The 26129-nt window shown below is 37.3% G+C and overlaps 1 protein-coding gene across 1 annotated transcript in view; it reads right to left on the reverse strand.

Annotated features, from left to right (window-relative positions):
• Positions 1 to 26129, reverse strand: part of LOC111151669 (titin) — a 270197-nt gene that overhangs the window by 147010 nt on the left and 97058 nt on the right. Inside the window, 38 exon segments of the mRNA XM_022509842.1 lie at positions 276 to 359; positions 592 to 675; positions 929 to 1012; positions 1172 to 1249; positions 1484 to 1561; positions 1755 to 1835; positions 3689 to 3788; positions 4181 to 4308; positions 4588 to 4674; positions 4840 to 4917; positions 5061 to 5141; positions 5367 to 5450; positions 7513 to 7596; positions 7977 to 8060; positions 9026 to 9106; positions 9342 to 9428; positions 10036 to 10110; positions 10277 to 10354; positions 10790 to 10849; positions 11282 to 11686; positions 12542 to 12589; positions 13273 to 13278; positions 13942 to 14007; positions 15649 to 15732; positions 16034 to 16093; positions 16543 to 16569; positions 16667 to 16744; positions 16948 to 17157; positions 18784 to 19044; positions 19153 to 19420; positions 19517 to 19606; positions 19812 to 19995; positions 20762 to 21047; positions 21174 to 21266; positions 22072 to 22359; positions 24376 to 24666; positions 25358 to 25645; positions 25782 to 26069. Of these exon segments, the coding sequence (XP_022365550.1) occupies positions 276 to 359; positions 592 to 675; positions 929 to 1012; positions 1172 to 1249; positions 1484 to 1561; positions 1755 to 1835; positions 3689 to 3788; positions 4181 to 4308; positions 4588 to 4674; positions 4840 to 4917; positions 5061 to 5141; positions 5367 to 5450; positions 7513 to 7596; positions 7977 to 8060; positions 9026 to 9106; positions 9342 to 9428; positions 10036 to 10110; positions 10277 to 10354; positions 10790 to 10849; positions 11282 to 11686; positions 12542 to 12589; positions 13273 to 13278; positions 13942 to 14007; positions 15649 to 15732; positions 16034 to 16093; positions 16543 to 16569; positions 16667 to 16744; positions 16948 to 17157; positions 18784 to 19044; positions 19153 to 19420; positions 19517 to 19606; positions 19812 to 19995; positions 20762 to 21047; positions 21174 to 21266; positions 22072 to 22359; positions 24376 to 24666; positions 25358 to 25645; positions 25782 to 26069 (4917 nt within the window).

Raw genomic sequence — 26129 nt, forward strand, 5'->3', positions numbered from 1 at the left:
TTGGGCAGATGAGTTTAGTATACAGACAATAACATATTAGAAAACAAGTACATTTTAAGGGAAAGTACACATTTGGGGGAGCTTCACAATTTTGTGAAAAGAAGAGAGAGTACTTTCTGGTATCTGAAATGTTGAGCTTTGGATTGATATGATATTGCACATGTATATGACTTATTTTAAAATGTATTTAAATTATTTTCTCCAAGGATCCCAATTCCACTAGACTAGTTTCAATACCTACATGCTCATTTTGATTTTTGAAAAAGTTAGTATACCTTTTGCTGGTGGTTCCTCCTCTCTCTTAGGTCTGAGTTTTGGAATTTTTTCTTCTGGAACAGCTCTCTTGGGTTCCTCGGGCACTTTAAAGATAGATTTCACTTTAAGGATTTACCCCTCACTCAGACCACAAAAGGCAGTCTTCTAATAGTAACCCAAACATAAAAGACTTGACATTTTCATTATTTAAAACATAAAAAAAAAAAAACCCAACTATAACAACAATGACAACAACAACAAACACCCATAACGAGTGCATTTGGTAAAGAGAAGAGGGTAAGTACAATAGTCTGTGTATTGAAAGGTCACATGTACCTCTTGCTCTTGGAGGCTCCTCTTTTTTAGTTACAGCAACGTGTACTTTTTCTTCTTGGGTAATTTGCATGTGCCTCTCAGTCACTTGAAAGATAATTTTAGGATTAGGGAATTAAGTTATTTTAAGTGTATTTGGGCGGGGAGTGATAATTGGCCAGAAAGGACTGTGATTTCAGACTACAGCAATTCACAAAATACACACAAATAAACTTCACAACAAGTAATACTCCATCCATAGATAAGGCAGTAATACAACAAAGGTGTGACCCAAGGACAGCAGTGAGAGGATGAAAGACAAGACCTGTTCCTGGTTTTTGTGGGGGAGGATTTCATTTACCTTTGGTGGGAGGAGGTTCTTCTTTCTTAGCCACTTTTAGAGCAACCCTTTTTTCTGGAACTGGCTTCTTTGGCTCTTCTGGCACTTAAAAGATATCAAGCAACACGGTCAAGCATACAAGATGAAAAAACATTAAACACAGACACTATTTTCTTGTTAAAGTTTTTAAAAATTTGAAGAACGGACCACTTTAAGATGGAAAAAGACGGACATTGTTCAAGAATAAAGCAAAGCCCAGGATACCTGGTGGCACCTTTTCCTTTTTGGGAACTGCAGCAGGGACTTTCTTTTCTGGCACAGGTTTCTCGGGTGCTTCAGGAACTTTAGAAAGATTAAGTTGAAGAGTATTAGTTTGCATTACAGAAGAAGTGACATTTGGGGGCTTAGAATTCACCTTTTGAAAAGATCATATGTACACACAAAAACATTAATGACTCTGTTCAGCAAAAATATCTATACATCAGGGCTGACAAAACTCAGGCAGCACGCAAATGGAAGGCACTGATACAGCCACTGAGACAAAGGGTACCATGTTTCTTTGAGAGAGGACTGTACCTTTAGCTGGTGGGGGTGCCTCTACTTTAGCAGGAATTTTCGGTTTCAGTACCATCTTCTTCTCATGCTTCTCAACCACTTGAAAAGATGATAAAACACGCGTGTAGAAATGCCCAGATTTCTTTTCCATAAAAATGTAAGCAGTCTGTTTATTTAGCCATGATAGTTATCAAGATAGGCAATACAAGTAATAGACTGACTGTAAGAGAAGATAAATAATGGGACGAGCCAAACACAAATAGGGCTAAAATTAATTCAAGGGTTGATATACCTTCTGCCGGTTCGGCTTCCACTCTCTTAGAGATAAAGTGCATCTTTTCTTCCACAACGTATTCTTCCGGTTCTTCCATCACTTTAAAGACATCAGTTTTAAAGAAAAGTTGTAGTGTTTTTCATGTTTAATTTCAGCAGTGATTTATTACTTCAAAGAGTAATTACAATAATAAAAAGTTTAACACTTGCCAAATCCCCGACTGTTCCCATTTAAAACCTCCCAAAATTGCATTTTAATTGAAGTGGATGCCTTAATAAAGAATTTGGGAAATAAGTTTCAGTAATTTAATTTTCAAGTGTATTGTAAAGATAGCAATGCTTATATTCACAGGAAGAAGAGGACAAGTACAAGACATAAAAACGGTCCTAGTGGCTTAATTAGTAACAAGCATTTGAAGATAAGTTTCAAAAATAACAGAGCACTCTAGATTTGAAGGCTTCGGGGCAGGAACATACACTTGAGGAAACATAATGGATGATAAAAAAGAAAAGACCTGTATTACATGTGAAAAACCTACTGAGGACTTGGAAACAAGCTTTTTTTTTTTTTCCCCTTGTTTTGTAGGGGCAAGTACAGTAGAAGAGGCAGGTGTCTTCATATGGTTTTTGAGCCTATATGTATAAAGTTAACTACAGAATAGGAAGATCTAGTTGTAGACATATCTCTTTACACTGGAAGTAAACTTAACAGGCTACCCACCTTTTCCCTAGATCAAGACTTAATGAAAACAAAGAATATTATAGAATGTCTCTCTTTTCAGCTATAAGACTGAAAGAGATTTATAATAGATACTGTTAAAAATTGAAATCAGATTCATGCAATGGGAACTTTCCCTGTGTACATGTTATGTTTGGTTTCCCAAACATATCTAGAAGGGACGGGGCCCTTTTTGATCTTTCAGATTCCTGACTTATGCCCAACACCTTGGCCCTTCCCAGGAAGAACAACAGAACTAGTGGGCCTCCTCTTGGAGTCGTGTCCCATCCTGCTCTATTCTAAGCCATTTCATTAAGAGAGCACATCAGATTTCACAAGAAATTTTCTTCTACATGGAGAAGTGGGGCACCTTTTATTAGTCAGAAATGCACTCAAAGGCATCTACATATAGAATTCTATTCTTTTTTTTTTTTTAAGGAATAGAGTTAATTTGTTATAGAACTTACTGATTTTTCTTTGAAGCAGAGCTACATTAGAACTTTCTCATGAAAGTTCTTTCAGATAAATAGCTTTAGTCAGAGTGCTGGACTTTAGGGGTAAACCTAGTGGTATCTTAATTCATTGCAAAGGACTGAAATAAAGTTCATTGTTCAATCCTTAAGAAACTGCAGAGAACTAGCATTATAGTTTATAGGTATAGGAATGTCTAAACAACAAACGAATTCAATCAAAGATATTACATAATTGTTTTTCCATACATGAAATAGAAGAAAGACCTATGTGTTCAGTGCTTCACTCTCAAACAGCCTTGACTTCTGGAATGTAATAAGGTAATACAAATTCTTCTTCATTTAAAAACTGTGAGCCAGGACACATTAGTGAGTTATGCTGTAAAAACTGCTTTCTCTTCCCCATGTTTTAGACATTAGACTACCAGGTGATGTTCATGCTGGCCCACCATGCTAAAACCAAGTGCTGTCTACTAAAAGGATAAATGTAGATGGAAACACCTGCGCCATTAATTACACGTAAACATAAGGCCTCCCCCCCACTCCCTCCCACATAGCAAGTAAGAGACGATAGACAAACAATACATTGGATTTTTACTCTAAGTAATGTTCCTGAATCTTGTGTTTTGATCAAAAGATACATCTAATGAGGACCTTGGATATTCACTGAATTTGTGTCCACTTTCATTAATCTGATAAACAATCTGTGCAAGAAAACAGCTCATCAAGACTCCAGATCATCTCTAGCTCATTGGCATTGTTTACCTTCATATTCTGTAATCTCCACTTCCTCTTCCTCTCTTTCCTCTTCTCTATAAACTGAAACGGATACTCTTTCCTCTTCTTCTGAATAAGTCCACTCCTCCTCTGTGGATATTTTAAAAGATAGTATTTAATTTAAATTCAGGTCCCTGGAAACACTGGTAATAGCCATGTATTCCCTACAGCTGGATAGTGGTTCTTATAACTGCTGAATAGGACTTCCTCATCACATGGAAGAGAGAGCTGATTTAAGATTAAGATAAGGGGACTATACCCCCAAGACTGAGAAGAATGTTCAAATCATGTCCAATGTGGCCATGTTGACAATTATCACATTTTCAGCATCCTATTCACTGTCTTGAAATGATTTAAGACAACTGCAGACACAAAAGACTCAGTCTCAGAAGGCTAGGCCAGTAGACACTGATAAGGACAATTTACAAGGTAAACAGTCACATCTGGAAAGAAAGACTTCGAGGAAACACGCACACCCACTTCTCCCCTCACTTCTGATTATATACCTTTGTGTTGCATGACTTCCACTGTTTGAGGAACTGCAACAGATAGTCTTTCTTCGGCAGCAAATCTTTTTTCTTCTACCACAGTTTTCTTAGAAACTTCAGCTTTAAAAAAAGCATTAAGTGGAAGTGTAAAAGATCAAGAATCTTAAAAATCCTATTTCCCTAAGAGTTTGGGGAAGAAATGCACGGTATGCCACTCTCACTAACAAAATGGGAAAACGAGTCATGCAACAAACATCACGAGGATACACACACACACACACACACACACACACACACACCCTATCAGAAGAGAGATGGAGGGTCACACAAGAAGACATTGGATAGAACAAGAATTCACAGGCAACAAGATTTTTGTCAGAGGTCTGAGACAAATCCTACCTCGGGGAGGAGGAGCTTTCTTAGCGACAGGAACTGGTACAGAAACTTTCTCTTCAGGGACAGGTTTCTTTCGTAGAACTGGCATTTAGAAACATGCACTTTTAGAACTTCAGAGTTATCTCACTGAAGCCCAACTCCAAACACAGATATACACCCACAATGTATTCATATCACAAAGCCAACAAAACCACCATTTGCCTTCTTACATGATATCATATAAAGATGGTTCTTGGAAAGAGAGAGAGACAATACCTTTTGGTGGTGGAGCTTCTTCCTCTTTTTGAGGAACAGGTCTTTCTTCAGGAACTTTCTTCTTTGGTATTTCTGGCACTTAAAGATAGCATTTGATTTTAAGATTCTCAGAAAGGCAAAATAAAAGAGCAACACAGAATCGGCATGCCCATCAAAGAAGGCATGCAATTAAAGAAGCTTGAAAGAAAGACAAGATTATTTATGAAGATGGAATTAAGTACCTGCTGGTGGTGGAGATTCCTCTCTTTGAGTAACAATGGTTATTTTTTCTTCTGTGACAACCCTCTTCTGTACTTCAGGAACTTGAAAGGACATTAATTTTTAGAAATGACTGTATTTTCCAAAGTAGCTAATTTACAGCTATTTTTTAAGAAAGTAGGCAGGTGGACAGACACTTCCATTGAATTATTACTCACACCATAAAACACTCGTTTTCAATTGAACTAACTCAACAGATAGTTAAACACAAAAATGTTTTGTACTCAAGATATAAAAATAGGGCTTCTTTAGCAAGCAAGGCACTATACCTTTAGCTGGTGGAGCTTCCTTTTTCTTTGCAACAGGAACAGGTATCTTTTCTTCAGGAACAGGTTTCTTTGGCACTTCTGGAACTTAAAGTTTTTAAAACAGAACATTAGTTCAACATATACCACTTTTATGAATGGATGTAGGCACATACACCAATCTTTAGTAGTTCGTTAATGCCCTAGGGTTTCTATGCATTGACAAAATAATGCAGAAAATTAAACTATGATGTTAAAAAGGTCACAATGTAATAAATGTCACGAATAATGTTATAGAGACATTTAGGAAATTAAAAATGAGTCATATACACAAAAAGATATGTATAAAATTCATTGGTTATATATTGGTATGCTTTTGATAAAAACAAATTAGTCAGTGACTACACAAACGATATAGATTGTAGATATAGAATGTAGCAAAGTCTTGTTAGGTTTTTTATCAAGAAATGGAATCCATAATAAAAATGGATTTAATTTATCTAGGACTATCTTAGACTAAGACATAGTTAGAATATTTGTATCTATATGATACCATTTTGTTCCATTTCTCTTCTGATTTTGTTTGGTTTTGGTTCAACTATAGTTTATTTGCAACTCAGGAAATACTCATGATAGAGTAGGCTTCTCAATCTGATAGCCATGTGTCAGTGACTTTGGGGGAGTTCTGTATATGACATTTTGTGAGTATACACATATATGCTTTTCTCTAAGAGACTCCATAGTTTTCAACAGGATCTCTGACCCAAAAAGGTTTACTATGACTTAGTTTCTCTATTCTAAGTGTTAATGATGTGGAATTTTTAAACTGGCAGATGCATTTTAACAGCACACATTGCTGGCAATAATTGTTTCCATTTTAAATAAGATAGTTTTTGTGAACTCCTGCATCTCTATGCTTGCATTTGTAATATTCTAATGTAATTATACAGACATATACATTTGCGTCTGTATTTATTATCTATACATGGGTGTTTATACATATATATTTTTCACTATGCATATTTATTTTTACTGGTAGGTGAGACATTCCTCTGTATCTCCCTCAGCAGTGACCAAGGGCTTTGGTATTAGTACTGGTTTTAGTAATATGACCTTTTAATGTATCTTAGTTTCACATAACCATATTTTAATGACTAGATAATCAGAAATCACATTTTGATGATTAGACAATCAGGAATCTGATTATCTAATTTTTTTTTTTTAGGTAAGACCCAGAATTCTGAAAGTCAAGAATTTGAGAAAGAGAGAAACAGATTTGTTTTGGGAAGAAAATGGAAAGTGGGAAGTCAGCCACAATGGGAACACTATTTAAAATGTGTGATTTCAGTAAGCCTGGTTTTCCTAAATCGGATGATACTGAATTCTTACTGAGTCTCTCTGTATCAGACCAGACGTATGCAGTTTGTAGCTTCGCTGTATCCATAAAATAGTGTCTCTAACATCACCAACCCCCCACCCCAAAAAAGAACAAACCAAATTCAAAAACCAAAATAAAGAAATTAGCACATCGAATCCAAACATACGCATATGAAAGGTCCCCTGACTAGTTAATCAGAGAACTGCAACGCTTACGGTAAATATTGACATTCAGTTAATGTCAGGAAACATGGTCAAAGTAAATGTCAAAAATCAATGTCTCCAACTAGGCTAGACTTGCTGCTCTTGACTTTTCAGAAAAGTGGAGTTACCGGCAGCATTGTATACATCTTTATCTCGTTACCATTCAGTTCTGTCAGACACTTTCCAGTTGTGACTCTATAACTCATCATAACTCACGGAAGTGTTTTTTATTAAGAAAAATCGCAAAGATGAGGGGTAAAAGAGTCTTTCTAGGAAGATGCCTGTAGGAAATGAGTTTCACAAAGATTTCTTCTTTCTCTATCAGAATAAAGATAGTTAAAATTTAATACAGCATTTTGACATAGTTGCTTCTTTTAAGAACACTTTCTGGTGGTGTCTTTGAAATTGTTCAGTGTCATAAATAACGCATGTCAAGAGTATAGCCTTGGAAGGTAACCAACAAATGAAAACACTAGGGGCATCTAAAAGACACAGAACAGTAAGATAGCATAGTACACTATGAAGACCATATAAAGCAGAACAATGGCATTTGGGGCAAAGGGCTGCCCCCTGATCAGTTCTGGTGTACCTTTTGGGGGAGCGGTAGGTTCCTTTTTGGGTACAGGAGCAGGTTTTTTCTCCTCAGGCACAGGTTTCTTGGGAACTTCAGGAACTTTAAAGATAACATTGTGGAAACAATGTTGAGAGTTCTAGTTTCCTTCTGAGACATTAAGATTACACTAAAGCATCAATCCTCAGTAAGAGCATAAGAATTTAGGCATTCATTAAACATGCTCTACTTGTGGCAGACCTGTATGCAAAATAAATCGGTACCACAGAGACGCTACATACATTTCATGAAACAAACACCCAGTTAGTATGGTCTAAAGTTACTGATACTTGTACAACACAGTACCACAGCTAATGAGATCAACATACAGAGAAAAAGTCACAAATCATTTACAGATGCTATTTCGTTCATACACAGATCCCACAGAAAAAGATACAAAAAGACAGACACCAACAACTTTTTTTTCAAAAATATTATTCTACCTTTGGCTGGTGGAGGTTCCACCTTTTTAGGAATGGGAACGGCAACCTCTTCTTCTGGGACTCGTTTCTTAGGTGGCTCGGGGACTTTAAAGACAAATGCCATTTTTGAGAAATTGTGTGGTTTTACAATAAGGCAGGACAGAATTAAAATAAAGAGTAGACACGTCTCATAATTTTATGTCAGATGAATGCAAGAAAACTCCATGTTGGAAGCAAGAGGCAAGGGAACCAGAGGAAAGACTAAGTAGAAAAAGTTGTGGTTGTTATTGACCTTCAACTGCTGGAGCCTTCACTTGGCTAGGAACAGCTAGGAGCTGCTCTTCCTCAGAGGGGCCAGTGCCTGAGATGCTGGTTTTAGAAACTTTACATTTATAAAGCAAGTGCATTACAACAATTGCATTACATTATCTTAAATATTTTTTGTATCCTAAATGTTTAACAGTTTGGGTGGGGCATGTGGGGGAGGACGAGCTCTCATTTGTAGCAGCTGCCGATTTTCAATTTCTGGGGTGGTGTAAATACTCCCACCCTGGCTAACAGGGGAGCCATCAGGGTGGCAGAGGTGGGAAGGACGCGCGGCAGCCCCCCGCAATCTAGCACCTCCACCGCCTCGCCCCAATCGATATAAACAACAGAGAGAATAACAACATGCTCTACAAGTGGAAGTAAGCCCTCAAAACGGCTTATCATAGATTTCAATATAATTTAATTGTGAGTTTACAGAACTCAACTTTGAATCATGGAGGTGTTGAACACTTGGTAGCAAAATTTCTGCAAATTCAACCATCAGCTCTGGTGAGCTGGCACAAGCTGGCTCCAGGATATCAAATTTCTACTCCCAAGTAGGTGGTCACCAGATTGTAAGGTCCCTGGAGCAGGGGCCAGAGCCTCCAATCATTGTCGTCCCGCCTCCCCCGGAATGTCCACTATACCTAGTGGCTGTAGGTCTGCTGACTTGTGTGACCAAGCCCATTCCATAGTATTAACATACCCAGAGGCTTACGATGGAACCTTTAAAAGATTTTAAATTTAGAAGGAATCACTGATACCTTTAGGTGGAGGCTCAATCTTTTTGGAAACAGCAACATGAATTTTTTCTTCAGTAACAGTTTTCTTCTGTACCTCGGGGACTTTAAAAAATGTACATCTGAATTACTGGTATGCCATATTAAGGGTGGCAATTATAGTTCACAAAGAATATTGAAATACAAACTAAAACAGGGACAAGTGTGCAATGAAAAGACGACAGAGAGCTACAAGGAGACAGAAACGTCTATATAATCGCAAATTGGGTCTGAAGAAGGGGGATCAAAATTTATCTAAAGCCCTTCCATTCGAGCCCCCAAATTCAAATGTGTCTTATACCTGTGACTGACATCTCCTCCTCTGTGTGAGAAGCAAAGAACATCTTTTCTTCTGAAATAACCATCTTCTTTGTATGCACGGCTGGTACTTTAAAGAGAGTATTTCACATTTAGTATTTCTTTTTCTAGAACAAGATACCTGATCAAATACATACGTGTAAATTTGTACATTACATGTAAGAAACATTACATGTAAGTCTTTAGACACAGAATGAGTGGGTTAATATGAGTAGCCTCAGAATAAATTTAGTATTGACAAGAATACAAACCATGTTCTGATATATAGGGACAAATGACCCATGCAGCTTTATCAAAGATTGTTAAATGGGAATCAAATAGACACAACTTCTTCACATGTAATGTGGTGCTTTTCCAAATCCACTAGGGTTTACTCATGTAAACAAGAGGATAGGGAATATTATATGCAATGGAATGTCTTGTATAGTAAAGTTAGAAGACTATTTATTAAACAAAATCTTCCTTTAATTAAAAAAATATAATTCTAAAGCAGAATTAGAAACAAGGGGAATGTTATTATTTCCTTAAATTATACATATGTACAACTCAACATAAGATATATACTGTAGAAGAATGTATTTTGGTAGTTTCAGATTTGTGAACTGTTTAAATATGTACACATATAGACATAAATGAAAATGTTTAGAACTTGTAGCTGGAAAGACAAAGATGTATACCTTTCACTTCAATAACTTCTTCCTGCACTGGAATCCGAGGTTTTTGTGGAACAATCTTCTTTGAAACTTCGGGTACTTAAAAAATATGTACAAACATATTTGTATTGTGAAGAATATTGCTTTGCACAAAATTTAAAAATATCTTATTTTAGATGATTACATAAATAACTAACATGGGAATATACATCAGTAAACAGATGACGTGTGTACATGGTATTAGAAATGTTTTAAATCATAATACCTTTGGTGACTTGAACTTTCTGTTCCTCCATTCTTCGAGAAGTCTTTTCAATTTTTTCAACTACTGGCTTCTTTACAACTGCAAGCATTTTAAAGAAATTGCAGTACTTTTAGAATTTCTATTCAAACTCTCTCTTTGTCCCTATGTATCTATCTATGTATCTACGTATGTTTATATAGAAATATATGTCTACATGCATATATACATATATATACATATATAATTTTTAAGAAGGAAATGAGTCTGGTACTCCGAACTTTAAGTACAAATTTGTGTACTTGAAATATTTTGGTTATTTTAAAAAAATATTTATCATAACCATCTTTTTATCATCTTTTTAATTTTTACATTAAGTACATTAGATATTCTTAGGAAGAAAATTCATTGAGGCAATAAAGCTTAGAGAAGAAGTTGTGCCTATTGGATTGGACTGGTGACTTATACATCTTTGCCAAACAAGCCATGATAATGATGTGGATGTTCTGATCTAGTTCAAGAATCCCAATTGCATACCTTTTGGAGGCGGGGCTTTCTTTTCAGGCACTTTGGCTGGTATTTTTCTCTCATGTGATTCTTTAGCAAAAACAGAGGAATAAAAAGGGATACTTAAGTAAGTTCTAGCTGACTGTATGAACTGCATAGGAAATAAGAATATATATTTGCGGAAAGTATTGCGTTTGGGATCTTTATGGCTAACATGATTCCTGGCGCTAGATTTCGAAGCAGGATCGAGCAGAGATGCAAATGGGCGAGGAAGTAAGCCCTGAACTCCTGCATTAGATGACAACCCTCGGGGTTTCGTGATAGGGCATGATTCGACTTAACAATGTCAAAGCCTGAAAGTGACTGAAGAAATGCCAAGAATAAGTTTCTAAAAAGGTCTAACTTCGAAAGATCGAAATGGTCATTTCACTGCTTTCCGGTCTATTGCAGCTCAGGTTCATAGCCCTGAAAATATCACACACTGAGGAAAAAAGGAAAGAAGTGACCCCGGTCGATACACACCTTCGTCAACCTCCTTTTGCACTTGGATCACTTCTCTCTCTTGGTAAGTTTCCTCCCAGTCTTCCTCCCCTTCGTCATAACCTTCTTCCCTTTCATAGTATTCCTGGCCTTCCTCGAAGTCTTCTTCCCATTCCTCGTGAACTTCCCTCCTTGCTTCTACCTTGGTCTCCTCATAGTCTTCGTCTGGTTCTTCATAGTAAGGTTCTTCATATGGCTCTGTGTACGGCTCCACTTCAAGTTCGTCGTAAGGTTCTTCCAGAGATTCGATGAAAAGTTTCTTCTCCTCGTAGACAGCACGCTTCTTCTCATACACAGCCTCTTGTTCTTTGTGAACCTCTTTCTTTCGGGTTATGGTCGTTATTTTTACTTCTTCAGCCTTGGAGGATACGTCAATAATTTCAGGAGCTGAAATAAACAAACAAACAAATAAATAGATAATATTAGCATACTAATTACATTCATACCGTTACTTCAGAAACCAAAGTCTATGTTGTCAAACAGTATCAGTATCTCAGATCTCAGTCTGATGTTGATAACTTATTACATCTTCTGTCTGCTGGTTCCATTTACTTTTTTGTTGGCTATGGAACACAATAAAGAGTGTGGAGAGGCACTCACTCTTCATTTGGGGATTTTTCCAGTGTGAACACAATGGTATTCAGTAACCTTCCAGTGGACACATCTTCCACTGTTCTGTGGGAACTCCAGTTTAGAAAGCCCCTGGGGTCTCACAGGATTTTTTAACATTTGATCATTAAATGGAATTTACATGTAATGTTAACCTCTATTTAAGTTTCCAATTTCTCTTTCAGAAACATTTCTAATTTTAAAGCTACACTTTTGATAGTTGAATATGACTCTATCATCAGTTAAAAAAATACTCAAAATTGTGTAAACAAATCAATTAGTTGCTTTTATAATAACAACTTTTTAAAAAAATTAACGCTAACATTGTTTACATGATCCTTAGCACCCGTGTTAGCTGCAACTGAAGCAAGAGGACAACGCCTCCCTTTCCGCCCCTCACCCAGTGCTTTCTCTGTGTCCACAGCACTGAGGCTGCATAATCATCTGCCTGCACTTCCTTTCCAGGGACTAGAGCGATAGGACGTCGTCATTTCTCGTGCTAATTCTAATATGGCAGAGGAAATGCCTTAACTTTACAATCAGCTGGAAGCCTTCCATTTGAAAATAAGAATACAAAGCAGTGATGCACATCTCAGAGATACAAAAAACATTTAACAATATCTTTTCATTTACCTTTTGCTGGAATCAAGGCAGTAGGAGGCGGGGGTCTCTTGTCCACCTCTGGGATTTTAAAAAATAGAATGTTTATTTTTAGATAATGCATGATTTAATGTTTACTAATCCCGTGCACCTTTGTCAGTCATTTGTACAATCTGTGACTACTGCTAACATACAAAATGCCTTTGTAATTTCCAGATTTATCTCACCAGCATTGCGATGGAATGCCATATTAACAACAATGGGGAAAGGCTGAACTTTGATTCTAGCTTAGGTTGATTTAAAACATTTTCAATCAACATGAAACATTAGGAGACTATTCAGTAAGTCTAATGCTAACAAATAATGTTTGATTTTTTCAATGGTTAACTGTAAAGCTGAGGAAATACCCATGCTTTATGAGTGCTCTCTTCTGCCATAATGTTTCTGGGAGTGGTGTCTTGTGCTCCTGGATCCTCCTCCTTTCAGGAGGGATCTGATCTTAGTTAAGCATTTGAAACTATTTGCTTAAATTTAGTGATCTAATCTTCCTCTTAAAACTCTTCCAGGAGCACTTGGGTGGCTCAACTGATTAAGCGACTGCTTTTGGCTTGGGTCATGATCCCAGGGTCCTGGGATTGAGTCCTACATTTGGCTCCCTGCTCAGTGGGGAGCCTGCTTCTCCCCCTCCTGCTCCCCTGCTTGTGCTCTCTCTCTCTCTACCAAATAAATAAATAAATAAAATCTTAAAAAAAAAAAACAAAAACCCTCTTCTGGGGTATAGTTAAAAAAGGGAGGGGGGGCGCCTGCATGGCTCAGTAGGTTAAGCTTCTGCCTTTGGCTCAGGTCATGATGTCAGGGTCCTGAGATCAAGCCCCACATTGGGCTCTCTGCTCAGTGCGGAGCCTGCTTCCCCCTCCCTCTGCCTACTTGTGATCTCTCTGTCAAATAAATAAATAATATTAAAAAAAAAAGGAAGTAATTGAACTAATCTTCCTTCAAAAAGCATTTTGTTTATCTGCAGGGACTGACAGCTCAGGTGAGCCAGGAAGTGTTCGGAGTTGGGCTGGAGCAGTTACTGGAAATTAGCACTGGTCCTTGGCTGTCTATCGGTAGGACCAGATGAAGAGTAGCTGTGGGACAGGTAGGCAGTGCCCTCCAGAGATAACAAGAACACTCTGGTGTTACCACAGTGTGCCATGGGCAGACACAGGCACAGGAGAATGGGGAGGAAAAAAAATAAAAGGAAAGAGTAGAAAGTTGACAAAGAGAAAGCAAGGGCTGAGTTCTAGAAGACAGTGAGAGTGAGAGAAGGCAGAGCCTCCATTTTGGGAATTCAAACTCTTACCTTCCTCCACCCTCCACTATTTGGGGTTTAAAACTGTTAACCTGGAGAAAAGCTGTAAGACTCAATTTTCATTAATTAATGATAATACCTGTAGGTTCTTCTTTGGGCTTCACAACAATTTTTTTGGTATCTTTCTTCACAGCTTTTTTGGTCACTAAAAAATAAGATATCAGACATAAGCAAGTAAAATGCTTTCAGGAAACAAAGAGGTTTTATTGAAATACTTTATTTATTTTTTCATATGTTTTGATGGTAGAGAGACTCTTGCCACCTAATTGCAAGATACCTGTTTCAGAAAGGTTTTGCACTAGAATGCAGAACATGGTTTTTGGATGGAGATAGGACATGTAGGGTGATTCTACATCTTCACTGATTTTATGCCTGCCTACAGTTTTCAAAACACACAGAACGTGAACCTAAGTGATACCATAAAAATAGAAAAGGACGTGTCTTTACTTTGTTTCGCTTAGATAAGAACACTTTAAATTTATCAGGATGAAGAATAGCAAGTGAATTAGGAAAGTTAAAAAATTAATAAAGTTAAAATCTATGATATTGTGGAAATTTTCTTTGTTGTTGCTGACATTATACCTTGATCATAGCCCCTACTTATAACTTGAGTTATGGCTCTTAATATTCATGAATAAATAACACTGTTTTTAATTTTTAAAATATGATTTAATTTCCCAAGTTCCCCAGTGGGTAGTCAAACTTAGCCCTGTTGCCAGTAGTACTCAAAGACTAAATCATTCATTAAGGTAAATTGTTACTCCTGACAAAAATATAAGTAGAAATTTATGATTTTTGATTCTTGCTCCTCTCTGCTATTAAAAGTAGATTTAAAAAAAAGAAAAAAAAAGAAAAGTAGATGAAATATATTTAAGTCTTCATATAAATTATAAAATGCTTTTATTTGTTATTGAGATATATTAGTCACAATACTGGAAGGTTTGTTTTTTTTTTTCCCCACTGAATTTTCCCCGAGGCTGGCTGAACACCAGCTCAAGCTCTTGATACCAGAGGTAGCAGATATTGGGGTACTAGCATGCCAAACCCTGGAAACCACTACAGAAAAATCTGACTATGGAAAAATCTGGCTTTGACATGCAGAATTTCTTCCTGAAGCAAGGAGAATTCTGACAGCAATTCTTAACTACCCAGAACTCTAGAAAGTCCCAGGTAGTCTGTTGATTGATTTAGTTGAGCAGCTTGGGGAACAAATAGTATAATCTGTCTATTGAAATATTTGAAAAAGGAAGTTGCTCGACACACTCAAGAGCTCCTTATTAGTGAACTCATTCCTTAGATAAGAAAAAAAAATCAAATATATCAAAGATACTCTAAATCACATTTTTGTAACAAAATAGCGAATTTTAAAAAGGTGTTAACCTTGTAACTGAGAAAAAGGACACTATAACTTGCAACATGACTATAAACTAGTATGGTTTATTTCCAGAAGCTTCCCTAGAAATTAATTCTATTATTTTATTGTAACATATGTAGTTACATATAGCTAAAAATATATAAAATATGAAACATGAAATATAGTCACCATTCATGTTTCAGTGATTACATCAAGATGAAATATCTTAATATTAAGCAGTGCATTTGGTTTGTCTGATGATTTTCAGTGTTTTAATCACCTGTCTTACACATTTCATTAGAGCAAATAATTTTGAAAGGCAATTTAACCTGTTGGCCACTAGAGGGCCAACATGTTGCATTAGACAGCATGTTCTGGTCTGTGATAGTTGATTATGTGTATTTTGACATTTAGGTAGATAGCATAAAATACCTTCAATGCGTTTTGCTGGTGGCTTCTTTTCTTCAGGTGATGGTAGCAACAGAGGAATAGGAGGAACAACCATAGGAGGGATTTCTGAGGAAAAGAAATGCCATCATCATGGTTTGGTTTCTTATTTTGTGTGAAGTATAATGAAAAGTCTTATAAGTTCCTTTCAGTAATCATAGGTGTTAGAGTACCAATTCATCAATCAGCACAAATAAAAAAAGCATATACCTGTAATTGTTACTACTGTCTTGCTTTGATTTTTAATTATACAATGAAGACTATGACACACAAGGATGTGTTCTGGCTCTCTACTATGGTTTGGCCTCACTAATTTCCTAGTGGTACAGAACATTGTTGCTGCAAGCCCAGGTGTTGTGCTGGGTCTTACCCTCTGGAGGTACTGCTCTGATAGGCATGGTTGGGATTGGAACTCTGGAGTCAGGAATATCTGAAAAGGAACAATTGATGGTAAGCAGGGAGGCACTGAGACCACACATATTTATTAGACAACTAAGATGTGCTTGTCAGGCATTTCCAACAGCAGAATTTAATAAACAGACACAGAGATATTAGGATTCTTTTGTATACAACCACATAGGCATGTTTCTTCCCTGTGAAAATTGGTTCTGTTCTATGGCCACACAATTTTGGCATGATCCTAGATATCAGCTGGATGAGACCTTCCTATCTCTCATTTCCCAAGCTCACAAAGCCTAACAGTTATATTATTTCCTGAAAATCATTTTACTGAATAAGATCTTACTGAAAAACCTAAAGAATATTTTTAGACATTTCAGTTTGGCTTCTATCATTTACAAAATTCTGCTGAATATATTTGAGCAAGGGTTGATTTTTCTTTTTTTTGTTTGTTTGTTTGTTTTTTCTTTTTAAACTTACCAGGAGGCTTCATCTCAAGCTTAATTTCTGCAAAAGAAAAAACATGACATTTTTGTATTTAGAGTCGTCCAGGCAGGACTATTTCAGGGATTGCAATGTGGCTTAAATGGGGGTATTTTCTGACCTTTAGTCGTTAAGTACAGCTCTGCTGTGCTTCTTGCTTCACCTCTCGGTTCCAGTCGAGCAATTACTGAATAGACACCTAAGAAGAATCATCAAACTTTTATTTCCTGGTATGTCTGTAAATAACACTTCTTTATTTAAATACAGTATGGATTTATTTATCATTCTCTTTCCTAAAAAAAGTATTCTACATGGAATTACAGAGTGTAAGTTACGGCAGAAATACGTAAAACAGACAAGATTTAAAGTATATATTCACAGGGATGCTGTCCACTAAATTACCTTCATCATCTGGGGTCACATTGTGGATGGTCATATAATGGCACCGACCATCATTCCTGAAGTTGTACTTCTGGCTCTCAGTCAGTTCTGTTGGTCCTTTGTACCACGTTACAATGGCGTCATCAAAGGACACTTCGCATTCGAAGGTGGCAGACTGATGCTCGCTCACCACAATGTTCTGTATGCGCTTCGTAAACTGAATTGGTTCAGCTGTTCAAGTACAAAGGAGAGTCAAAGTGAGATTGTACAGGGAGGAAATTTTTCCACTGTGCTTTCCCCTCAGATATCCAAAGCCTCCACCTGTGTATCCAGCTGGAAAAATAACACAGGCTGAAAATATAGAAAAAAGAAAGTGCTCTGTTTTGCATCAGTAACAAGAAATTATCCCCATACTTAAGTGTATTTCTTCAGGACCAATGTAGCAAAAAGTAAGAAATCCACGGGAGTCCTTAAAGCATTTGCACAAAAGCAAGAGTCAAAGGGGCTTAAGACCCAAAAGTCAAATTAAACTTTAAAAATGTTAGTGAAATTGGGGCTTCAAAATAAAGGGAACATAAACTTCATTTTCCTCTGTAACTTATTCACCTCTGAAATTCTTTCCTCTGTTAGAGAATTTTCCGATTCAGGACCTAGAATTGTTTATTATCTAGTATGCCATAACTTTCCTTGTGAAACTTTAAACTCAAGAGGAAATCTGAACTTCTCAATTTCAGACGGTTCACTTTTGAGAGCTCTGAAACCTGCTTTGTAAGCACCTGTGGCCATGTACAAAGGGCTCACCCCACCCCCCACACCGGGAATGAATGGCAAGGGTATTTAGTAGGGGAATGGGCTGCAGTAGAGGATCTTTTTGCAAGATTTTACCTAGAAGTCTGGAATTCACTGTCTAGCTGTATCAAGAACATCTCAGACATCATAAATACTCTGGTGAGTCTTTTCTTTTTTTTGAAGGATCATGTAAGAATGCAATTATTTAAAAAATGAGAAGTAGTTTCAACTGGATCCTTCACATGGAAACCTAATAAAATTTTCTGACCTTTAAAATAAAACCAGGCATTGATATCCATTTAAAGCAAGCCTGAGAAGTTGAAATGTTTGTGTAAATAAGTCATCTAATTATATTTTAACAACTATAAAAGGGCACCCACCACTATGTTGAAACATCATTATAGCTAAAATGTTGCTCACTACAGTCCAAGGGTATCTTCAAACAGTGCATATGATCAAAGGATTAGAAAATAAGTATTATTGCTCCTAAATCCAGAGATTTCCCTTTATCTCAGAGATTTAGAAGGTTGGAATATAATCCTCGCATAAAATAATTATTTTGAAAAAGAGCTGCTAATCACATATGACATTGTTAATTTTATCTATTAAGCTTCAGACAAGTTAATCTCACACAAATTAATTTCTATAGACAAAAAAGATTTTTTTAGATCTATTAGATATAGCCAAGATCTTTCAGCAATAGCTATAAAATCTAGTCATTTCCAAGATCTCTATCTTACAGTGAGAATCATAGAGGTGAGAATTATGCAATTTAGTAAAATTACAAGGAATGATTGAATTTAGCAGAATTATGGAATTCAAGTAACTGTTAGTCATGTCTTTGTTTGGACTGAAATCTGCCTTTGGTGAAAGAAAAAAAAATGCAAAAGATCCAGGACTTGTGTGAACATGTCTCTTGATTTAGTGTGCATCTTGAGATGTGAGTGAATGCTGGGAGCCTGTGCTGGGAAAGAAAGACACACGGGCACTTTGGCCACGGGAGGGGTCCTGCACCACATTTGCCATTGACTTTTGCACAAATAACCCCAGCTGTGACCATTCACCCACCTTCGATTCTGAGCTCTGCTGAAGTTTCAAGGTCTTCATATTTGCAGGTGTACTGCCCCTGGTCTTCTGCTCGAACATCAGCAATGGTCAGCTTATGGACTTTGTGTTCCACTTCTGTCTTATGTCTAGCCTGGGGCTTAAGGATTCTGCCATTTCTGAACCATTCAGATTTTACGTTTGGCACGGAAAACTGGCATGTCATGGTGCAAGTCTGGCCTTCTTTCAAAGTAACATCCTGAAGATGCCGTTCCCAGGCAGGCTCTGGTATGACACAGAAAACATTTTGTTTAATATACATGCAGATGTGCTCAACAGTAAATGAATCTCACACGCTGCTTTTTTTTTTTTAATAAAATGCTTTCTACTTACCGATTACAGTTAGTTTAGCACTAGCGATGTGTGGACCACACACCAGCCTATAATTGCCCTGATCTTTAAGTTGACAGTTTTTGACTCTGAGTGTATGTCGATCACCATCAATACTTATTTCAAATTTATCACTGGGCTCCAGTTTTTCAGTCCCTTTGTACCATGAAAGCTTGATTTCTGGATAATTAATCTTAATGTCAATTTCGAACATGGCATCATCATCTTTCAAAACTGTCTGATTCTCAATGTCCTTGATCAGAGTGACAGGCTAGGAGAGTAAAGAATTAACACACATTAGTCACTCCTTCCCTTCTAATTCCCAATAACAGTCTGTTCACTGTATTATCTTCATGATTCACTTTACCTCTGTCTGTGACAACCTTTGCTGAATAAATGATACAAGTTCCTCAAATTCCTTTTCATCCTTCTCTGACTTCTCTATTTCCTCAATTTCCTGAGGAGGAAAAGCGTAGAAGTATTACATATGGGGAAAAAATTGAATTGGAGGATGCATGACTATGTTCAGCTTCCATTATTGATGCTGCTTAGGTTATATTAAATAATCTCACACAGCTGTAGGGTTCTGGAAATTCAAAGGCTATCTATTAGATGTTTCCAAAGTTAATTTTTAAGATGATGCTATTTACAAAAGATCATACCAATCTATGAGTCTCTTCTTCCTGACTTTGCTTTAGCAGTTCAAATGCTTGAAGAAGACCTCGGAAGTCAGTGATTCCATACATGCGGGCATATTTTTCATATTCTTTAGGATCAACATTTTTGAGAAGTTCCATGATATCGATTTCCTCTTCTTCTCCAGATCCTTTCTTTAAGACCGGAGTCCTGAAGGAAATCAGAAATAAACATGAATCACCTGTTTTCTACTTATTTTGAATTGCCTATCATCATTTAAAGATTACAAATATCAATAATCAATTTTCCCCCTCACAAAGGCATAGTGCTATGTCCTTTGTTTAAGAAATATTAGTTTTACTGCATTAACAATAAAAAAAAAAGTGGGTTTGGTGATGAAGTAAAGATTAGACCATTCTAACAAAGCACAGAAATTTAATCGAAGAATTTAAGAAAGAATTTGGAATGTTTGTAAACTTTACAACCAAATGAAATAATTAAAAGGAAAAGCAACAGCATTGGAAACGCATTAATAAGGGTAAACATCATGTGTCATGGGAAAGATGTGTGGAAGGCAAATGTTGATTAATAACCAACTATATTGAAACATAATTTGTGTTGAAAGTATTGGTAATTATGGAAATGTTTCAAGTGTTGATCTAGAAAAGAATTCAGAATATGAGAAATAACACGTAGAAACAAAAATTTCATATTGAGACAGATACAGGTTTCTCTGTAGGCCAATTCCTTTGTCTAAAATTTTAATAAAAACACTTCATTCTCAAAACTTCCTCATGATCATTCAGAATCTGCTAACCTATGCCCAAATACTGGGTGTTTGCTTATACGTTTCTGTGAGAATGTCTGTGTGCTTTTCATTTATCATCAGAATCTTGGAAGGGATGGTCCATGCCTCTTGAGAGATCTCTTTTGTGACTGGAAAATGACCACGTGTGTGTGTTTTAATTGAACTTACTTTTTCAGCATTGCTCTGAGATCTCCTTCAATCTTCTCCTGTTTCTTCCTTTCATCTACCTGTAGGTTAACGTTACTTTCAATTTCACCGTGTTTATTAAATGCGACACACCGATACAATCCAGAATCGGTCTTTGTGGTGTCTCTAATCTCCAACTTTGCTTCGTCGCCTTTCTGATGGATAAGAATGCGACCCCCCTGGTTCAGCTGCCTCCATTTCCCTTTTGTCCATTTAACATTTGGGATTGGATCACCTCCAACTTTTGCAATAAATGTTGCGGTGGTTTCTAAGGAAGAATGAAAGCAAATGAATAAAAAACTTTGATTTCCCCAAATCAGCTCTTCCAAAATTAAATCGGCGGTAAAACCATACAAAGTCAATGAAGGTAATGTATCGTTCACGAAATACTTACTTTCTACCACTCTGATACTCTGAGGTTCTGACACGAAGAAGAGTTTCCCGTCTACGGCTGCTTTCTTAGCTGCTGGGACTGCAGCTGGTTTGTCTGAAAAACATTTACATGTTTTATTATCACAGTTACCTTAAAAGTAGAATAAATAATTCCTTTGTAAAATAAGCTTTAGGCATTTGGCAGTGTCAAAGATATCATTCACTCCAGGACTCACTACGTATGAGAGTGGATTATGGAAGATAAAGCAGTTTTATAGGCATTTATAACTATTTGTAGCTTTCACATGCAGGTTGAACTACAATAGTATTTTTTTATAATTTTTTTAAAGATTTTATTTATTTATTTGACAGACAGAGATCACAAGTAGGCAGAGAGGCAGGCATAGAGAGAGGGGAAGCAGGCTCCCTGCTGATCAGAGAGCCCGATGCAGGACTCCATCCCAGGACCTTGAGATCATGACCTGAGCCGAAGGCAGAGGCTTAACCCACTGAGCCACCCAGGTGCCCCGCCTGAACTAAAATCGTTAAGAGCAGTGTCCAATTTCATATTTCTAGGCTTGGCTTTATTCAATTGATTTCCTCCAGGACTATGACATTAGATTCCCTCATGTCACATTATCATAGATCATCTTTGGACCTTAGTTACACCTTCTTGGATATGGTGGGAAGAGGTATGAGAAACAGGATGGTGAACTGTGGGTAATGTCAGACAATGTGTATCAAAATTATTCCCACTCAATTATCTAATACTTCAGTTATAACAAGGAGGCTATAAATTGCAAGTGAGCATTAATTGATATTTCTGAAAAATGAATTCTATTCTTACTTAAGTTGTAAAACGCAAATCAATAGGAGCGGTCATTGGCTTAACTGGAATGCTAATTTTGAGGTATCTGTACCTTTAATGGTCACTTTGGCTTTTGAAGTGTCGCTTCCAGCCACATTCGAAGCTTTGCACACATAATCTCCTGAATCTGCTTTCACCACATCCTTCAGTTCCAGCACGGCTGTCCCGTTAGCAAAGCTGAAGCTGCATCTGTCTGAGGGCTTTACTTCCCTTCCCGCCTTCAGCCACTGGACCCTGATGGGTTCTGATCCCCGCACGTGGCAGCTGAGCTGCACAAATTCTCCTTCACTCGCTGTTACTGGAGTAAGGTGCTGATCAAACACAGGTGGCTTCTTTGGTTCTGGAATTACAAAGGTAGCTTTGCTTAAAAGGAACATAAAGGCAAAAAGTTTCGAAATTCCAGAAAAGAATCCAGTTTTGCCTCTAATGGGTAATGAACCGAATCAGTAACCAAATCAAGACTGATTGTTCTCTGAAGGCAGTAGTTGCATTTGTTGGAGTTTTTAAGGAAGATAAAGGTTGAAAAACATGCAAAGAGTGGATGCCATGTTGACCAAAGATCGTGCAAGCTCCATGTCCTGACTAAACACTGCAAACATGGCAACTGGCAGTTCCCATAAACTTCGGTGCTGTACAGCACACTGCTGATTCCCCCGAACACGCATATAGCTGTATTTTTGCTGCTCCCTAAAAACGAAGGGCCTCCTGGGGAATTCTTCTCATCTAGAGCAGCGGTTCTTGCCGCCCTCTGGGAAAGAAAGCTAACATTTGAGTAATCTGTGAACCCACATCGTAATATGTGATTTTCCCTGGTTTTCATCTTTAGCTATGAAATGCAGCTACAGTAGCATTTAAAATCTCATCTTTGCCCAAAGGAAATAGCAGTTGAAGCTCAGTGTTCAACTGAAAACCAATGAGGAATATACAGGTAATGTGGTAGGAAGGGCGCGTACAACTCAATATTATGTAATGGCTTTATTCAATGATCCTGAGAACTAGATATAAACATAAGGCAACAGTCATGACTGTAATGATTAAAACTTGCAATACCTACTCTTAAAAAAAAATTCTATGAAGAAATAGCCTCAGAATGTGATAGAAAGTACTCATATACTCAATGGCAAAACCACCAGGGACATAAATCATGAATATAAACCACCATTAAGGATATATTTTTTGTTTCATTACATATATTTTAAAACTAAATGCACTTAAATTCTATAAAATGAGTGTGTTTTAAGTTAAGACAACTCAAAGACACAAGCCCATTAGTGGCATTAACCTATTATCTATGCCTGCGCCCTGAAATGGCCAACTATATCACATCAGAGCTGGTAATCAAACTCCAAGCTGCTCTAAGAAAGTTGGCTTGTAAAGTGATTTTGATGAATCGGCACCATAATCATCTGGATGAAGCCATTTTATGGTCAGAGGACCAGAAAAAAGGATCTCCTTAAAAGAGTCTATTTCTTTCCCTCAAGTTAGGACTGTATACGTAAATACATCCTCCATAATATGCAGCATCTTTCCTCTCATCTTTTTTTTTTCCCCTTTGAACAAATTTTACTCTTTTGTCTGGGATTAACATTCATTTACAGGCTAGAAGCTTTGGGTAGGATATGTCCAAAAATAATCCTTTAGAAATAGAAAAGAGAGTGTTTCAGAATGTGATATAACTTCTAAGTGGCAAAGCTAACGTGGTTTTCCATGATGAAATTTTAAGAATTTTTCAAAATACACGTGCTTCATAAAAATTTATATATTACCGAGGCATGAATTTCCAAGTAGACTTAGACTGCTAACCACCTGAGAGAATTTTGGGATATGATTCACATGCTAAGATTTTAGTCCATTTATTACAGAACACCTCCTTTGCTGGGCACATAATTACAAATAGTATGTATTTCAAATAAATATATGTATTTCAAATAAATATATGTATTTCAAATAAATAAATATGATGTCACTGGCCAGCCAGTGACATCATATTTATTTACAGTCAGCCCTTAAACAACATGGGTTGGAATGGTGTGGTTCCCCCTTTGATACGGATGTATTCTTTTCTCCAGTTCACTGTATTGTAAGAATATATAATCAACTGTTTATGTTATTGGTAAGGCCTCCCGTCAACAGAATGCTATTAGAAAAGTCTTGGCAGAGTCAAAATTTACACAGGGATTTGTTGGTGATCCTAGACTCCATGTTGTTTAAGAGTTAACTGTGTATCTTCTAGAACTTACCTGACCAACAGAGTTAAAGAAGAAATGCACAAGTCAGAAGAAATGCACAGGCCTAGCTAGCTAACAGGCAATAAGAAGAACATTGGCGGAGGCTGGGGACCACGGCGATGACTCACCTTTGATGACAATGGAAGATGTGCACAGAGCAGAGCCTGCATCATTTGACACTTTGCATGTGTACAAACCAGCATCGCCCATGCCCGCCTTCTTGACGTGCAGCAGGAGCGTGTTGTTCTTGAATGTGATCTCACAGTTAGCCGTTGGGTGTATCTCTATATTATTCTTGTACCATGCAACTGTTATAGGTTGGGAACCGGCAACACGGCCCTCGAGTCTGAAAGAATTCCCTTCCGTTTCTTCAACGGTCTCTGAGAGTTTTTTAGTGAAACTTGGTGGAATGAGCCGCTCTGCAAGAAATGGCAAGGGTATTTGAAATGGAAGCCAGAAGTGGGTTATTGATAGGAGGCTCTTCAGGAAAATGAAGTCCTACTTTACATTAGAAGTTAATGCTAACTGACTAGATGTAGTGAATCAATGTCCGTTTCTAAACATCTCTACCTCCTTCCACAAGCTTATTCTAAACTGTCCTGTGATTTATGGAATAAATGATAAAATAACTTATGACCATTTACAGAACCACATAGCTGTAAAAAAAAGAAAAAGAGGAGGGTGGTCTTAAGGTCATGTAGGATATCTACAATTTTAGAAAAATATAGATTTAAGTTTTCATGGAAGAAAGTAAGTATCCATTGGCTATTGAGGTGGAATGAGAGGTGGGTGGTGGAAAGATACATCTGGTATGTCAGAAATATACGTGTGTGTGAATATATGTATGTTTGTAGAATATAAGCTATAATTAATACTTTATTTTTGGCTCTATATAGTAACCATAGAACTTTATATTCTGTGCAATGTTAATAAAATGTTTACAATACATTAAAAATATGGATTTAAAAAGATCACTTGTTCTCTAGAGAAACTTACTTCTTCTTCATCATTTTTATGTCATTTGTGGAAAACTGTCCTAAATTTCACTGTCCTGATAGAAACTCCACCCTTGGAAAAGAACAGGAAACAATTATGCAAAACAAAAGATACCTTTTATGTTAAGTTGAGCCGTACATGAGTCCTTTCCCACTTCATTCACAGCATAGCAGGTATATTGCCCAGAGTCTCCCTTGTCTACTCTCAGAATTGTCAGGTGGGCTGTGTTTTCCAGGTAACTGATCTGGTAGTTTCCGCCACTTCGTATCTCTCTGCTGTCTTTGGCCCAGGCGACCTTTATTGGTTGTGTCCCAGTAACATGACACTCGAAGTCAGCACTGTCACCAACCACGGCATCCACAGGAGTGATGGGGATGTCAAAGAAGGGCGGGTTCTTCCCCTCTAAAAGCAGAGTAGAAGGACACGGTTTCAGCCTCTGCAGCCATCCCACTTTACAGAAACAGTGGCATTTTCTCCTTCATTTTGATGATAGAAATTTTAACTACTAAGACAGAAAGAAGCTGAAGCAGCCACAAACCTGTGAGGAGGAGTCTGGCACTGGAGGAAGCAGACCCGATGGGATTCGTGGCTGTGCAAGAATACTGGCCCGCGAGGCTCCGGTCTGTTTTAAAGATGTTGAGAGTGGCCACGTTATCCAAAAATGACGTTTGTACATTTGGGCCATCTTTCAACGGCTTGCCATCTTTAAACCAAGACACCAAGATAGGTTCTGATCCATGGATGGTACATTCAAACACAACTGGCAATCTGACCGTTTCTTGAACATCTCGCAATTGCCGGGAAAACGATGGTGGTAGTTTTTGCTCTGTAGGAGCAGAATTAAAATAATGAGTACTTCTGAATATGTACATTTAATTTGGCAAAT

Source organism: Enhydra lutris, unplaced genomic scaffold (genome assembly GCF_002288905.1).
Source record: "Enhydra lutris kenyoni isolate GAN:26980312 unplaced genomic scaffold, ASM228890v2 scaffoldscaffold1, whole genome shotgun sequence".
Classification (NCBI taxonomy): Eukaryota; Metazoa; Chordata; class Mammalia; order Carnivora; family Mustelidae; genus Enhydra; species Enhydra lutris.